Source organism: Artibeus jamaicensis, unplaced genomic scaffold, assembly GCF_021234435.1.
Source record: "Artibeus jamaicensis isolate MK-2021 breed Jamaican fruit bat unplaced genomic scaffold, CSHL_Jam_final contig_793, whole genome shotgun sequence".
Classification (NCBI taxonomy): domain Eukaryota; kingdom Metazoa; phylum Chordata; class Mammalia; order Chiroptera; family Phyllostomidae; genus Artibeus; species Artibeus jamaicensis.
Genome location: NW_026521975.1, coordinates 9658640 through 9676330, shown reverse-complemented (window position 1 = coordinate 9676330; position 17691 = coordinate 9658640). Strand labels below are relative to the sequence as shown.

Sequence of the window (17691 nt, the reverse complement as noted above, 5' to 3'; positions counted from 1 at the left end):
CAGTTAACACTACACATATCCAAAGGAGCACCTATCTTTTCTGTACTGGTTGACAATTTAAGTACAATAGAATACACTCCTGCTGTCTTAAATCATTTTGCCTCCCCCTCCAACTGATCACAAAAAAATAGTGGGAGCTGTGAACATCAGGATGTGAACAGCTGGAAGAGGAAACCCACCAACAAAAAAACCACCAAAGAATAACAACAAAAAAGATGAAAAAGGAAGTGGAAACCACACCAACTTAACCTAGGACTGATCTGGAAATACAACTAAATGGTGGAGAAGTTACCCAGAACAAAAAACAGCAAGAGAAAGAGAGAATCCTCAAAACCTCATACACACAGAAGAAGCAGCTTCAACACAACCTGTCTACAGCCGTACAACAGAATATAAGACATGGTGAACAAGCTGACCCTCAGTTAACAAGCTGGAGAAAAGGACCCACCAAAGAAAGACCCAACAACAATGAACACAAAGACATAGAGAGGGCCATCATAAACAACAGCCTAAAACTAGCGAGTGCAGGAGATCAAAGAGACTGAACCACTGAATCTCACAGGTCTTCTACCATAAAAGTTCACACCAGAAACGCAGGGAGTCAGACAGATCAATTTAAGAAGCTGAGGCTAACAAGAAGAGTCTCACAAACAATGGGAAGACAAAGAAACAATCCCCAAGTGAAAAAAAAGGAGGAAGAATGCAAAATGAAATGGAGGCAAGTCAACTATCAGATATTGAGTTCAAAGCAATGGTTATCAGGAAGTTCAATGAGCTCACAGAGAATTACCAAAAGCTACAGGGAAACTACAATGAACTCACTGCAAACTATGTTAACATGAAAAAGGAAATCAAAACTATCAACAAGGGCCAAGAGGAAATGAAGAATACAATTTCTGAACTGAAGAACACAGAAGAAAGAATCAAAAGAAGGCTTGATGAAGCAGATGATCTGATCAGCGAGCTGGAGGACAAGGCATAAAAAAGCTCTGAGATATAGCAAGAAAACGAAAAGTGGCTCAGAAGGAATGAACAAGAATTAAAGGAAATGCAAGATGACATGAAACATAATATCAGTATAATAGGGATACCAGAAGGAGAAGGACAAGGAGAAGAGCAAGGGATAGAAAACCTTTTTGAAAAGGTAATAATGAAAACCTTCCCTAATCTGATGAGAAAAAAAGTCACGTAAATCCAGGAAATACAGAGGGTCCCTATCAAGAGGAAACCAAAGAGGCCCACTGCAGGACAAATCATAATTAAGATGGCAAAATTCCAACGAAGAATCTTAAAGGCAGCAAGAGAGAAACAGGAGTAACATACAAGGGAGCCCTGATAAGACTAGGAGCTGATTTCTCAATGGAAACACTCCAAGCAGGAGAGAATGGCAAGTAATATTCCAAGTAATGAGAACCAGAGGCTGGCAACCAAGATTACTTTATCTAGCAAGGCTCTCAATTAAAATGAAAAGGAGCTTCCCAGATGAAAGGAGACTCAAAGAACATACCTCCTCCAAACCAGCTCTGCCAGAGATGCTAAAGGGTCTGCTTTAAGAACAGGAAGAAGAAAACCAGTGAGAGAGAGAGGAACACAGGTACTAAAAAATAGCAATGAGTAAGTACCTATCAATGATAACCTTAAATGTACATGGATTAAACGCCCCAATCAAAAGACATACAGTAGCTGAATGGATAAGAAATCATGACCCACACATATGCTGTCTACAAGAGACCTACCTCGAAACAAAAGACCTACACAGACTGAAAGTGAAGGGCTGGAAACAAATAATCCAAGCAAATTGACGGGGAAAAAAAAAGCTGGGGTAACAATACTCATATCAGGCAATATAGACTTCAAAAAAGGGGCCATAAAGAGATACTCAGAAGGTCACTTCATAATACTGAAGAAAGAATCCACCAGGAGGACATAAACATTGTAAATATATATGCACCCAACATAGAAGCACCCAAATATATAAAGAAAATCTTAGAGGACTTCAAGAAAGATATTGACAGCAACACAATTATAGTAGGGGATTTTAACACCCCATTGTCAAAATATGGACAGATCTTCCAAATAAAACATCAATAAAGATACTGTGACATTGAACAATGCCCTAGATGAAATGGACTTAACCGATATATACATACAGACCCTTTCATCCCCAAAAGCAAAATAGATATTCTTTTCAAATGCACATGGACATTTCGAGAATAAACCACATAATAGGACAAAACAAGTCTCAACAAATTCAAGAAAATTGAAACCATATCAAGCATTTTCTCTGACCACAAAGGGCTGAAACTAGAAATCAACCTCAAGGAAAAAAAAACCCCAAACCCCTCAAACTCATGGAGACTGAATACCAAGCTATTAAACAATGAATGGGTCAATAATGAGATTAGGGAAAAAATAAAAAAGTTTCTGGAAACAAATGAAAATGAACTCACAACAACCCAAAACATATGGGACACAGTGAAGGCAGTCCTGAGAGAAGTTCATAGTGACACAGGCCTACCTAAAAAAGATAGAAATACTTCAAATAAACAACTTAACCCTCGCCTACAAGAACACAAGGAACAATAACAAAGACAGCCTAGAGCAAGCAGAAGGAAAGAAATAACCAAGATCAGAACACAGTTAAATGACATAGAGACTAAAAGCACAATTCTAAGGATCAATAAATCCAGGACATGGTTCTTTGAAAAGATAAACAAAATCAACAAGCCTTTAAGCAGGCTCATCAAGAAAAAAAGAGAGAACACAAATAAACACAATGAGAAATGAACAAGGAGAGATTACAACTGATACCACAGAAATACAAAGGATTGTAAGAAATTACTACAAAGAACTATATGCTAAGAAGTTTGAAAACCTAGGGGAAATGGACAACTTCCTAGAAAAATATAACCTTCCAAAAATCAATGAAGAAGGAGAAAGCCTGAACAGACCAATAATAGCTGATGAGATTGAAGCAGTAATCAAAAAGCTTCTGACACACAAAAGCCCTGGACAAGAAAATTTCCCTGGACAGGATAATTTTACAAAGCATTTAAGGGAGAGCTAAACCCCATCCTCTACAGATTATTCCAAAAAATTCAAGAAGATGGAAGACTCCCAAACTCTTTTTATGAAGCCAGCATCATCCTAATCCCAAAACCAGATAAAGGCATGACAAAGAAAAAAACCTTCAGGCCAGTATTGCTGATGAACACAGATGGTAAAATCCTCAACAAAATACTGGCAAACTGCATCCAGCAATATGTTAAAAAGGTCATACACCATGACCAAGTGGGATTCATTCCAGGGATGCAAGGATGATACAATATTCACAAATCAATAAAAGTAATACATCACCAACAAAATGAAAGACAAACATCACATAATCATAACAACAGAGGAGGAAAAAACATTTGATAAGGTACAGCATCTGCTTATGTTAAAAACACTTAGCAAAGTGGGAACAGAGGGAGCATTCCTCAACATAATAAAGGCCACATATGAGAGACCTATAGCATACATCATACGCAATACACAAAAACTTAAAGAGCTTTCCCAACTAAGACCAGGAGCAAGACAAGGAAGGATGCCCGCCTTCACCACTCCCATTCAACATAGTATTGGAAGTCCTAGCCATAGCAATCAGACAAGAAACAAAAGGCATCCAAATTGGAAAGGAGGAAGTAAAATTGTCATTGTTTGCAGATGACCTGATAGTGTCATGTCATAGAAAATTCTATAGTCTCCACCAAAAAACTGCTCACCTAATAAATGAATTTGGCAAAACAGCAGGATACGAAGTCAATAACCAGAAATCAAAAGCATTTTTGTACACCAACAATGAAATACCAGAAACAGAAATCAGGGGGAAAAAATCCCATTTGATATAGCAACAAGAAAAATAAAATACGCAGGAATAACATAACCAAAGAGGTATAGGACTTGTACTAAAAAAAGTATACAACACTGAAGAAAGAAATTAAAGAAAACAAAAACAACTGGAAGCACATGTACCATGCTCATGGATTAGAAGAATTAACATCATCAAAATGTCCATATTACCCAAAGCAATTTATAGATTCAATGCAATCTGTATTAATATACTAATGGCATACTTCACAAATATAGAACGAATGCTTCAAAAAGTTATATGGAGTTATAAATGACCCTGAATAGCTGCAGCAATTTTGAGAAAGAAGAAGGAAATAGGAGGAATCAGAATACCTAATATCAAAATGTATTACAAGGCCACTGTAAACAAAACAGCCTGGTACTGGCATAGGAACAGACACATGGAACAATGGAACAGAACAGAAAGCCCAGAAATAAACCCAAGTCTCTACAGTCAATTAATATTCAACAAAGGGGGCAGCAACATAAAACAGAGCAAAGATTGCTTCTTCAACAAATGGTGTTGGGGGAGCTGGACAGCTACATGAAAAAAAATGAGACTTGACCACCAACTTACATCATACACAAAAATAAATTCAAGGTGGATAAAAGACTTAAATGTAAGTTGTGACACCATTAAAGTCCTAGAGGAGAACATAGGCAGGAATATTTCAGACATTCCATGCAGCAACATATTCACTAATATGCCCCCTAAAGCAAGGGCCATAAAGGAGAGAATAAATAAATGGGACCTCATCAAATTAAAAAGCTTCTGTATGGCTAAAGAAAACAGCATGAAAATGAAAAGAGAAACAAACATATGGGAAAACATTTTTGCCAATGATAACTCAAACTAGGGTTTAATCTCCAAAGTATATAAAGAACTCACACGACTACACTCTAAAAAGACAAGCAACCCAATTACAAAGTGGGCAAAGGACTTGAACAGACACTTCTCCAAGGAGGACATACAGAAGATCCAGACACATGAAAAGATGCTCAATATCACTAGCTATCAGAGAGATGCAAATTCAAACCACAATGAGATACCGCCTCACACCAGTCAGAATGGCCATTATAAACAAATCAACAAATCAAGAAACAACAAATGTTGGAGAGGGTGTGGGGAAAAGGGAACCCCAGTGCACTGTTGATAGGATTTGCAGACTGGTACAACCAGTATGGAAAACAGTATGGAATTTCCTCAGAAAACTAAAAATGGAACTGCCTTTTGACCTGGCAATTCCACTGCTGGGATTATACCCTAAGAGTCCTGAAAACACCAATCCAAAAGAGCCTATGCACCCCAGTGTTCATAGCAGCACAATTTACAATAGTGAAGTACTGGAAGCAACCTAGATATCCATCAGTAAATGAATGGATCAAAAAACTATGGTACATTTACACAATGGAATTCTATGCAGCAGAAAGAAAGGAGGAGCGCCTACCCTTTGCAACAGCTTGAACAGAACTGGAAAGCATTATGCTAAGAGAAGTAAGCCAGGTGGTGAAAGACAAATATCATATGATCTCACCATTAATAGGAACCTAATCAACAAAACAAATAAGGAAGCAAAGATATTGAAATTGAGAAAAGGCCAACAGTGATCACAAGGGAGAGGGGAGGGGTTAACGGGGGAAAGGGTGAAGGGTTTATGGGAACAGTTATAAAGAACATATAAACAATAAGAAGGGGGAGGTGGAAATGGGGCAAGTGGAGATGGCTAGGGTGGTGTGGAGAGGTGGAGGGAAAAGGCAGAAAACTGTACTTGGATAACAATAAAATTTTAATTAAAAAATTAGTTATGTTTGAGTGGAAAATTAAACTCTTCCAAAAGGCAGCATTTCACCACTAGTATATTAGAGTTATTATCCTAATTTCCATTGTTTGGTTAGTCAATAACCAAAGGAGACTGTTTCTACCTATTCTGCTGGAACCAATCTTACTATTAGAGTGAACATTTCCAAAGTACTTTAAGATTCTCTACCTACTATACATACTGCATATTCTAGTTTAATAGAAAGGTATTATACTTCACAATTTATATTTGATCTCTCACAAGGCTAAATGTATAAGGAAATATAAATAGTTAGGCAAATACATAATTGTTTAAGGTGGAGATGTCTTGATGTGAACATTCAGATGATGAATAGGTTATAAATAATGTACCACATGACTCTGTCTGCTTGGGAAGTCTGTATTATGCTTGTTGTCCTACTTTAAGTATTAATACTCCCCTCCTTCCATTAAAAGTACTCCAGTTCAGTTAATATATAGTCATCCCAATTAAAAGGAAATTCAATGGTTTTCTACCCTCTTTTCTCCTTGCTTCACCTTGTATGTATTTCTTCCTAGCATGATAAATATGAAGAGAATCATCAGCTAGAGGATCAGTACAACACTAGATAAAGTAGGATGTGTGTCTCACAGAAAGTCTTGGAGAGAATTGAAACATAAAAATTTACAGCAGAGGATCAGGTAGTAAGTATTAAGTGCCATGAAGAAAAAAATTTTAGATTTTTAAATTGCACAGTAATTTTAAATTTTATTTTTAAAAATACTTTACAGTTGCCTGCATTTTCAAAAAAAATTTTAAGTAAGACAGAATGATGCTTGGAGTGAAGGAGTGCTTATTATCTTAGATAAGAATCTGGGAAGGTCTTCTGAGAAGGTAACAAATAGCAGAAATATGAAGGAAGTGAGAGAATGAATCATGAGAATATCTGGGGAAAAATGATAGAAACAGAAGAAACAGCAAGATGAAGGCTCTCAGATGGTCACATGCTTGACTTTTTAAGGAAGAGTAACAAGGCCAGTGTAGATGGAGTAGAATAAGCAAGGGAACAATAGAAAATGGGAATGGAAATATTGCCAAGTACTAGATCGTCATGTTATGGTAAATAAGGATTTTAATATATATCAGATTGGAAGCTATTGGAAGGTTAAAACCAAGGTGCCTAGATGAACTTTCTGTAAGGAAGACTCTGGCTGCCAGGTGAAGAACAGACTGGTCAGAGGAAAGAACAGATACAGAGAAACCAGTTAGATGTCTACTGCTGTAGTTCAGGCAACAAATTAAATACAGGTGGCCCTTTAACAACATAGGTTTGGACTGCTTGGGTTCACTTATATGTGGATTTTTTTCCAATAAATACATTAGAAAAATTTTTGGAGATTTGTGACAATTAGAAAAAACGCAGACAAGCCACACAGCCTAGAAATATCAAAAAAGTTAGATATGTCATGAAATGCATAAATACATGTATATACTAGTCTCCTTCATCATTCACTACCATAAAATATATACAAGTCTGGTATAGAAGATTAAAATTTATCTAAACTTATATGAACACTTACAGATCTTACATTGGTGCCATGCATAGTCAAGAGAAAGGTAAGCAAATACAAAGACTTATAAATGTAAATAAATATGCAGTATTAAGTAAGTACATAAACTTAACTGCTGTAATACTGTACTACTGTAATAATTTCATAGCCACTGCCTGTTGCTATTGTGGTGAGCTCAAGTGTTATGGGTAGCTGCTTCACACCACGTGACACTAATCATTTCCACATAAGCAGTTATCTCTGTAAAAACATGTATTGTAGTAAAAAGTGATATACAAGTCCTTGTGTATTTTTCACTATGTTTAGTGCAATACCGTAAACTTTGAATAATATACTAGGGGACCCATATAACATGTCATTAGTGATGCTGGAAATAAAGGGCTCCCAAGAATAGAGAAAAGTCATGACATTACCAGATGTTCACGTGCTTGAGATGTACCGAAAACTGAAGTCTGCAGCTATGACTGCACACAATTTCAAGATAAATGAATCCAGCGCAAGGACCATTGAAAAGAAAGAACATTTTTGAAGCTGTTGCTACAGGTATGAAAAGCTTGCTTTTTTTTTTTTTTTTGCAAAATACCTTTTCATCTTGTATCCAAATGGATACCTACAGATTAATAGGATACAAGAAAAAAAGAAGTCATTATATGACAACTTAAAGCAAAAGCAAGGTTAAGGATATAAAGCAGAATTTAAAAAAAAGATTTTATTTATTTATGTTTAGAGAGGGGGAAGGGAAGGAGAAAGAAAGGGAGAGAAATATTGATGGGAGAGAAATACTGGTGTGAGAGAAAAACACAATCACTTGCCTCTTTTGTCCCACCTGGGGACTGAACCAGCAACCTAGGCATGTGCTCTGACCAGGAATGCAATCAGCAGCCATTTACCTCATGGAATGATGCCCCAACCAACTGAGCTGAGCCACACCTGTCAGTGCTAAAGCTGGTAAACTTAATGCCAACAAAGTATGGTTTGATTTTGGTTTTAAAAATGTCAGGGTAACAGGAGAAGCAGCTGCTCCTGACCAAGAGGCAGCAGAAGAGTTCTTAGAGCCATTAAGAAAATAGCTGAAGAGATTCTTCAGAAGAGCTGGATGAAAAGGAGGCAAGCCTTTTGTAAGAGTTATGATTGTAAGGATACTCACCAGCATGAAAAAAGACACAGAAACCATAAAAAAAAAAAAAGACTGCTAAGAAATAAAGGATGCAATATGTGAAATAAGTAACATGGAAGGAATAAACAGTAGGTTAGATGAAACAGAGGATCAAATCACTGATTTGGAAGACAAGGCAGAAAAAACACCCAGGCAGAGCAGCAAATAGAAAAAGAACTTTTAAAAATGAGGGGAGCTTAAGAAACCTTTTGGACAACATGAAGCATAACAACATCCGCATCATGGAAATACCAGAAAAAGAAGAGAGTAAGCAAGGGACTGAGAAACTGTTCAAAGAAACAATGACCAAAAATCTCACTAATGTGGTGAAGGAAAAGACACACAAGTCCAGGAAGCAAAGACAGTCCCAAAGAGGCCTACACTGAGACACATCATAATTGAAATGACAAGGCTTAAAGACAGGGAATTATAAAAGTCACATGAGAAAAGCAGTTAGTTATATACATGGGAGCAACAACTGGATTGTCATCTGATTTCTCAACAGAAATATTTCAGGCCAGAAGGCAGTGGCATGAAATATTCAAGGTGATGAAAACCAAGGACCTACAACCAAGGCTAAGAAAAGATAGGCGGCAAAATCTTGGATGTTGATTGTAGCAGTACTTTATCTGCTATATCTTCCCAGGCAAGGAAAACAAAAGAAAAAAAAATAAACAAATGGGATAACATCAAACTAAAAAGTTTTTGCACAGCAAAGGAAAACATCAGCGAAATATAAAGACAACCCACAGAATGGCAGAACATATTTGACAATACATCTGATGAATTTACAAAACAACACCAAAAAACCAAACATTCCAATTAAAAAATGGGCAGAAGATCTGAATAGACACTTCTCCAAACAGGACGGCCAATAGACATGAAAAGATGCTCAATGTACTACAGAAATACAAATTAAAACCACGACGAGATATCACATCACACCTGTCAGAACAGCAATAATCAATGAATCAATAAACAACAAGTGCTGGAGAGAATGTGGAGAAAGGGAAACCCTTTTGCACTGTTGGTGGGAATGCAGACTGGTGCAGCCACTGTTGAAAGCACCAGGTAGATACCTCAAAAATTAAAAATGGATCTGCCTTTTGACCTAGTAATCTGACTTCTGAGAATATACTGGAAGGAACCCCAAACACTAATTTGAAAGAACATAAGCACCCCTATGTTCAGTGCAGCATTGTTTACAATTGTCATGATATGGAAGCAGCCCAATTGTCTATCAGTAGATGAGCAGATAAACAACTATGGGACATTTAAACTTTTCGCCCACTGTGACACTATGGATAGACCTGGAGAACATTATGATAAGTGAAATAAGCCAGTCAAAGAGAGACAAATACCCTATGATTTCACTTATATGTGGAATCGGATAAACAAACTGAACTAACAAGGAAAACAGAGCCAGACTCAGAGATGGAGAGCAAGATGACAGCTAGTGGGGAGGGGGTGGTGGGATTGAGCAAAATAGGAAAAAAGACTCATGGACATGGACAACAGTGCAATGATTGCTGGAGGAGGGGGTTAAGTGGACTAAGTGGTAATGGAAAATTTACAAAAAATATTACATCTTATAAAAAGAAGTAAAGGGTGAACTTTAGGTATACATATGTATCATTTATTTTAAGGGACCAACAATTGAGAATGAAGGCCAGAAAACAGGTAGTTGAAATTTAACATGCTCCTTCCCTGGTGTGTAGGAGGAAAAAATAGAGCTGCAATTAACCAAGGTTGATCTTACCAATGAGTTGACAGAAGGGCTAAAGAGGGCTGAGATTATGAAAAACAGTGTTTATAGTCTGAGGAATCTGAGCAAGGCAAGAAGGGAAGGGAGAACACAAAAGAAGTAATAGACAATAAAAAGCTGAACTGGAGGTTTTCAAAGGGTATCTTTAAAAATCTTTGTAGTAGGGGCCCTGGCTGGTGTAGCTCAGTGGATTGAGCACCGGCCTGCCAACCACACAATTGGGGTTCGATTCCCCATCAGGGCACATGCCTTGGTTGCAGGCCAGTTCCCAGCAGGGGACGCATGAGAGGCAACCATACATTGATATTTCTCTCCTTCCCTTACCCTCTAAAAAAGATAAATGAAATAAAAAAAAATCTTTGTAGTAGGGGAAGTGAACTGAAAAGAAAGGAAGTGCTAGTCAGATAGTATGAAATGCTTAAAACTGAGATTTTGTAAGTGGTATAGACCAGTGATTTTCAACCAGTGTACTGCAAGAATTTAAAATATGCAATACCTGAGTATTTAGTCAGGAACCCTGATCTCTTATCCCTTAGATTATTCCCCCTGCAAAAAAAAAAAGACAACAGCCAACACAACAATAGCCATCCAGTGTGAATAAATCAAAATTCTACTGATGTTTTGTTAGATAAGCAAAAAATGCATTTTTATGTGCTGCAGAATTTTAGCAATTAATGTGTGCATGCCATAAGATGAAAAAGGTTGAAAATCACTGGTATAGTCAATGCTAATGAGGTGTTAAATATAACCATTTAAGCAAGTCATTCAAGTGAAAGAAGAAACAAGATCCTGGAAGTTCAGGGTATCGAAGAATTGATATGTAAGATTTTGGATAGATCACACGAAGATATTGATAATCACTAAGAATGATTCCAGAATAGTGGGCAGAAAAGATAGTAAAACAGGTGCTCAAACCATCAGTGAGTAAGGAGGAGTGATTTGTGGAAACGCAGATGACCAGAAGAGGAATTAGACAATACTGTCTGATGATATCTTCATTGTTTAAGAGAGAGGGACTTAACAATTATCCGTAAGTATTAATACAATAAGCGAGGAATACAACTGCACTTGCTGGTCGCATAATGCACAGGATGTGACAGATAAGAGTTTCACTTTTTTCGAGGGTTATATTCTACGAAGAACGACAGGTGTGGTGATTAAGTTAAAAAGGGATGTGGTCCTGATGGTATGCTTGGGGGAGAGCTCAGAAAAATGTGGAAAGTCAGTTAAATTTAGTTGTCTACCTGTGACTGACTTAGCAACTTGCAAAAGGGAGTGCTGGGAGGGTTGGCAGGGAACTCATGGTCTCACAGAGAATCTGAAGTGCTCTTTGGGGCCCCTCCCTTAAATGTTTGCAATTGAAGGGTGCTAAGATCTATAATTCTTAAAGTGTATAGCTTACATTTACTGTTAACTTAGTCCACACTATTTACTGAATGCACTACACTACCCTAGGTGCTATAATTCCTAATTATCTATATTTGAACTTGTCAAAGATTATCTAAGTTAAGCAATATAAAAAATATAATAAAATAATAATAGCTGCCAGGCACTGTTTTAAGTACAGTAAATATGTTAAATGATGTAATACAATTAACTCAATGAGGTTGATACTCTTATCTTTTTTTGGCAACATATCCAAAGCATAACTCTAAAAATCAAATCCTTTGTAATCCAGAATTTATTTGTTTAAAACACTATTATTCTTTTTATATGAACTAGTCTATATACAATTCCACATGGATATCTGAACAGAGTCTTCTTGTATTTTAATTTAAAACAGGTTTCCCCACCCCTGAAAAGATTATTTAATTCATGTGCCTAATATTCACTCATTAAAATTTTAGAGAGCAGACTGACAGGTATGAGAGGAGTTGCAGGGCTGGGTGAAAAAGGTGAAGGTATTAAGCAAAAAATCCAAACTAAAACAAAAAACAAATGAACAAACTCATAGACACAGACAACAGTATGGTGATTACCAGAAGAAAAAGAGGTGAGGGAGGCAGAAGAGTACAGGGGGGATAAATGGTGATGGAAGAAGACTTGACTTGAGGTGGTGAACACACAATACAGATGATATATTATAAAACTGTACACCTGAAACCTATAATTTTATTAGCCAATGTCATCCCAATAAATTCAATAAAAAGAAAACTGCTCTATTTCAATTATAAGTCATCATGACTATTTCATTCACTTCTTAGGAACAGAACTTTGCTGTTTTCAGTTTAATTTGGCATATTAATTTTTGGGAAATGGGTGAACCTAATTTGAGTATTTACAGTGAGCCATGTTAGGGGATTTTCAAGTAGTCTAAAATACAGGAATAGTTGCTAAATCCACACTCAAAATAACCTACCACTTCACAGTTGTTCAAAGTTTATAACTGCTATTTTCATTAATAAACACCAGTATCACCAAGTAGATAAAACTTTTTACCTAAGAGCTAATCAGGTAGGAGAATCTAGAAGTACTGTACTGAAATTTTAAAGAACCCAATATAAAATTTGGTCCTAGACTGGAACAGAGCTTGAATTTGCTAGGTAGGATGGGACAGACTGGCATCAAGTATCCTAAACACAATAGAAGGAATTCTGTGATGTGAAACTAAAGAGGACTTGAGAGCAAATAATCTACTTTTTCTGTAATTATTCCAAATTGAGAACATAAGTAGTATGACGCCTCCAAAAGAAAAATTTATAGCAAAGCAAAATAATTTACAAGAAACTCATCTTAATGTAACATTAAAAAAAAGACAAACAGAAAAACAAAAACCCACAATGTAAACTTTTGGGATACAACCAAATGACAAAAATTAGAAACAGTTTATAAGGTGTATGGTTATCATCACTGGGTGGGGACTCAAAAAGGTAAGGAGAGATCAGGTGCATGGGGAATTTTTATGGCTTGAAGAAAATATGAAAAATGGAGGGGTATCAAAGGGAAGTGGAGGAAGAGATGGACTGCTATGAATAAGTAAAGACACTTATGAGGGAAGACAGTAAATCCAATAAATACAATTATCCAAGTGGTTTCAGATTAGGTGCCATGTTTTGGAAGGCCATGCATGATCTAAAAGGTTCCAGGTGACTGACATGGAAATTAATCAACTCTATAAACACTTACTGAGTACCAACCATATAACAAGCCTTATTCTACAAGTTTATAACTACTTGCCTTTCTTATCATTTAAAACAACATTAATGACTTCCTACTCAGTTCCAGATATTACAGTAGCACTCGGTATATAATCTCAGTTATGAAAATGAATACTTCAAACAGACAAGCCATTTAAATGAATCTATAAAGAAAGTAAAATTTCTTTTTTTATAGGGGATATCTGAGGGGATATTAAATCAGAGTAATGACTTTCAAATTAATAAAACTTGATTTAATAACAACTCTCCACACTGCAAGATAGATCATGTAATGCAGTTATAAAAAATTAGATTAAAAGTTAATCTTGCTATCAAATCTTTAAAAAGAATATTTCTGACAAGACTGAAATAAATGGGAGACCTGGTCATTGTCGTCACTGTTGTTATTTATCAATCACGTAACAAAACTCTATCAATATCATACTACTATATCCATAGGTATATAGTACATGCTCCATTGAGAAATTTCATTAATCTACTTTATTTTTTCACTATATAGAAATCATTCTACTGCTAAAAATAAAACTTCCAGCCATTAGTCAGTAGATGAAACAGAAAAATATATTTTGGCATCAACTAAGATCCAACTATGTCTAATGCTTTCTCAGTCCTATTATATCTTATCCAATAAAAGGAATTCTAGTGAGACAGCATAAAACACTTCCATATATAAAATATCCAAGTTTTCAGTCAGAAAAGACATATTGGTATTCCAGAGCAGAAGAAATGAAAGCCAAAATCTCTAACCAAATGTCTACACTTCTAAAGATGAAATACAAAGATCATGAAAAAGTAATGCAAAGAGATCTGAAATAAAAATAAGTTATTTATCAGTATACACAAATGGTCTGAATCAAATGGGAAAAAAATTTTTAAATGACTTTGTAGGATCAATTGCAAATAGAGTTTGTATTAAAACTCTGACTTTATTTTAGTGCAATACCAAAGAGCAACCTTTTACTTCAACTCCTAGTAAGTATAGTATACTTCTGAGCTTTCAATAGTTGCCTTTTCATTTATATGCCCTTAATAAGATGACAAAACTCTATTTGCACTAAATAGAGTGCAAATTATCAATGGCAGTGTATATGTGTCTGTATACATATACAGTATTACATATTTTTATAAATTATAAAGTTAAAAATTTTTAACATACCTTTCTTTTTGACAAAAAATACCATTTACTATTCATCTTCAATGAATAACAATGACAAACTTTAGTCTTTGCAACCCTTTTCTAATATATGTAATCGCAGTCAAAATCAAGCAAGTTAAATTTGGGGGGTAGTTTAGCCTAAGAGTTAAATAAGTTCTTGCCTCTGAATAAGTTTCATTATAAGCAACCTTAGTGCCTACATAAAAAAAATGTATGACTCTCCCTAGCCTTAATAATTCCATTTCTCTCAACCATGAAAGAAGAGTAAGTACAATTTCTTACTTAAGATATTTGACAATGCTTAAAAATCAAACTATTGAAAGATAATTCTAGTAACCAAAAGCAAAGCTCTTGACAGTTTATGATTATACTGCTTCTAACTAAATACACACACACACTTTAAGTTTTAAAGAAATTTATTTTTTGAAAGCCCTAGGGTATGTGTACATACAGGGTCGAGCAGACTATGCCTGCTTGGGGGTGGTTGGCAGGGTAATAATATGGGTGTAATTTAGAGTTTTAATTTGAAATTTCACCTAAAATGTCATATATGATGTGCTTGAGCATGATATTATGTTACAGAATAATATGCTTATGATTTTGTAATAAAAAGGGGCATTATTTGTGCCAGACCTTGTATTTTGTTAAATATTATTGATGTCAAAGGAAAAAAGCATTCTCATCTTGTTTTTAAATTAAACTATTTTCTTTCATTTTTATGAAAGTTATATGAATATCTGTTAAAAATGCTTTAAAATATATTACCCCAACCCTCTTTTAATACCAAGTAATAAGTATTTCACTTGAATTATTATTAATTTTATATTTTGCTTATTTTCAATACTCATTTCCTCAAAAAAAATTTTTTTTTTAATTTGGGAGACGACTTTTAGTGCTTGCTCATCTGTAAACTGTCAATTTTTAAAAAAATACTCTTATAATTGTGTAATTACACAAGTTTACTGCTTTCAAATTAACCCTAAGTAATATATATTTATAGAAATGGAAGGATGCATTAAATTCCCTGAATAAACCATAATTTAATTTAAAGATATAAGGATACACAATAATAGTATTTCACAATTTCAATTCACTATATTCAATTTAATCTGTTCTCAAAACATTAGAAAATAAAAATATTTCAACTTATCTTTTTTTACCTTATTACTATAACAATATATAATGACATACAAAAAGCTAAATATGTAATTTCTGCTATCAGACATTATACCTTATAGCATTTAATAGTCTAAAAATGAGACAAGCAATATCAATTTAAATTTTAATTTATATATCAATAGCTTTTTATTTTTAGAGAAGTTATTGAACAGAACCCTAGACTGTTTGTTTGGCATTACATAAGATCAAAAGGGAAAATATTTTTTCTTCCCCCTTTCATGCTGAAGACCAAATGGACTGAAAACATACATTTCTGCATCTCCAAGGTTTCAGTATATAAGATTATATTTTTAAATAATAAAAACCTACACTAGTACATTTTTCAAAACAAACATGAACCAAAATATATTGAAAATAATTTCAACAAGTGGTATGTTACCTGGGTGGAGCTGGTGGCTACCGAGATGCAATCAATAAAGCTGTGTCTTCGAGTGAAAAATGCAACTATCTGCTGCCAGCGTGAAGGTTCTGGCTCAGCTTGCAGTTCATCTGATGAGCCCTTTTTGGCCCAGTGTTTCTGCTTTGGGCCTACTGAGCCATGGCTAGAGCTAGCATTGCCTCCTCGACTGGCACGAGAATACAGAAGTGTGTTGTTCCCGAAAATGTAATTCATCTCTGCGGCCCTGCAGGTGGTTGCCAAGCAGTTCTTACTTCTCTACCAGCTGCTGAATGGTGAATGATCGGTAAAAACTGCAGCTAGAATTAGAGCAGCATCACTTGTAGATCAGAGAAAATAAAAATCTTGAGAAATGATGCTCATTTTCTTTGTAATTTCTTCCCATGAAAGAGCTTGTGTCTTCTTTCCTCTGTACCTGTTAACTGCATGATGGCTGAGTTTATATTTGCAGACAACAAAGGTGGCATAAGGTGGATTTCTTTCTCATGATTATTTTTTCACCAGCATCTGCAGGAACCAAAAGCTGCTCTTTTGTTAGCTCATAACTAGATGGACTGAAATTCAGGAAGTGAGGTCGATTAGCAGGTAAAGAAGGATGCTATAAACACTGAATTACCAAGACCCTTTGGAGCTGCCTGATTTAATGTACTGCGTGGAGAAACCCTGGATTATCCGTTTCAATCACAGTCTGTAGTAAAATCCAATGGCCTTTTTACTGCTTAAACTGTAAATATGAACTGAATTTTAAAACACAAGAGGATTCTCTGCCATCAGGTCTGATCGTTTTAAATACTTTTACTAAATAAACCTTTGTCACTGACATAAATTTCTACACCTGGGAGGAGTTCGCATTAATTAGCATTGGTTCGGAGTTTTTAAAAGATACTCCCTATATTAAACTCCGAGGATTTAATGATAAAAGGAAAGCCATCTGTAAGGTAACACGATCATTTTATATAACATATTTGGTTTTTATAATTGAGTGTGGAAGCAGAAACAGATATTAGCAAAATAAATATTTGGTTTCTGGAACTTTTGTAATAAAAAGAACTGTTATTGTCAGCATCATCTCATATACTATAAACATTAAGAACATAAAGTTATAAATTCATAAAAATACAAAAGAATAAGGTAAATTTTTAAACAACCAATGGAACATGCTTTATCCAACACTATATAAGTAATACTCTGGCTCACAAAATAATATTGCTTGATTGCTAAATAGGTATTTTCTGAGATCTAATACCTGGGGGGTTTGTGTTTTTCAACATTGCAGTCCACCTCAGGATAACCTAGTATGCTGGTTACAAACCAGACTGGCTCCTCCTCCCCCATCAGAATTTTCAGGAGCAAGGGAGATCAGGGAATTTTCATTTTTATTTTATTTCATTTTTAAAAAATATTTATTTATTTTTAGAGAGAGGGGAGGGGAGGGAAAAAGAGAGGGTGAGAAACATCAGTGTGTGGTTGACTCTCACACACCCCCACTGGGGACCTGGCCTGCAACCCAGGTATGTGCCTTAACTGGGAATCAAACCTGAGACCTTTAGTTCACAGGCCTGCGCTCAATCCACTGAGACACACCAGCTGGGGTGGAATTTTCATTTTTAAAAAGTCCTCTAAGTGACTCTTAAGCACAC

At 35.5% G+C, this 17691-nt stretch overlaps 1 protein-coding gene across 9 annotated transcripts in view; it reads right to left on the bottom strand.

Moving 5' to 3' along the window:
• Window positions 1-17691, bottom strand: part of DLG1 (discs large MAGUK scaffold protein 1) — a 306240-nt gene that overhangs the window by 199041 nt on the left and 89508 nt on the right. Inside the window, exon 1 of one of the 9 annotated variants that reach the window (XM_037147394.2) lies at window positions 16034-16600. The exons of the other annotated variants lie outside the window; for them this stretch is intronic. Coding sequence (XP_037003289.1) covers window positions 16034-16267 — 234 coding nt within the window. The 5' untranslated portion in view covers window positions 16268-16600. Of the gene's footprint in view, window positions 1-16033; window positions 16601-17691 lie in introns of those variants that run through there. 9 annotated transcript variants of the gene reach the window in all.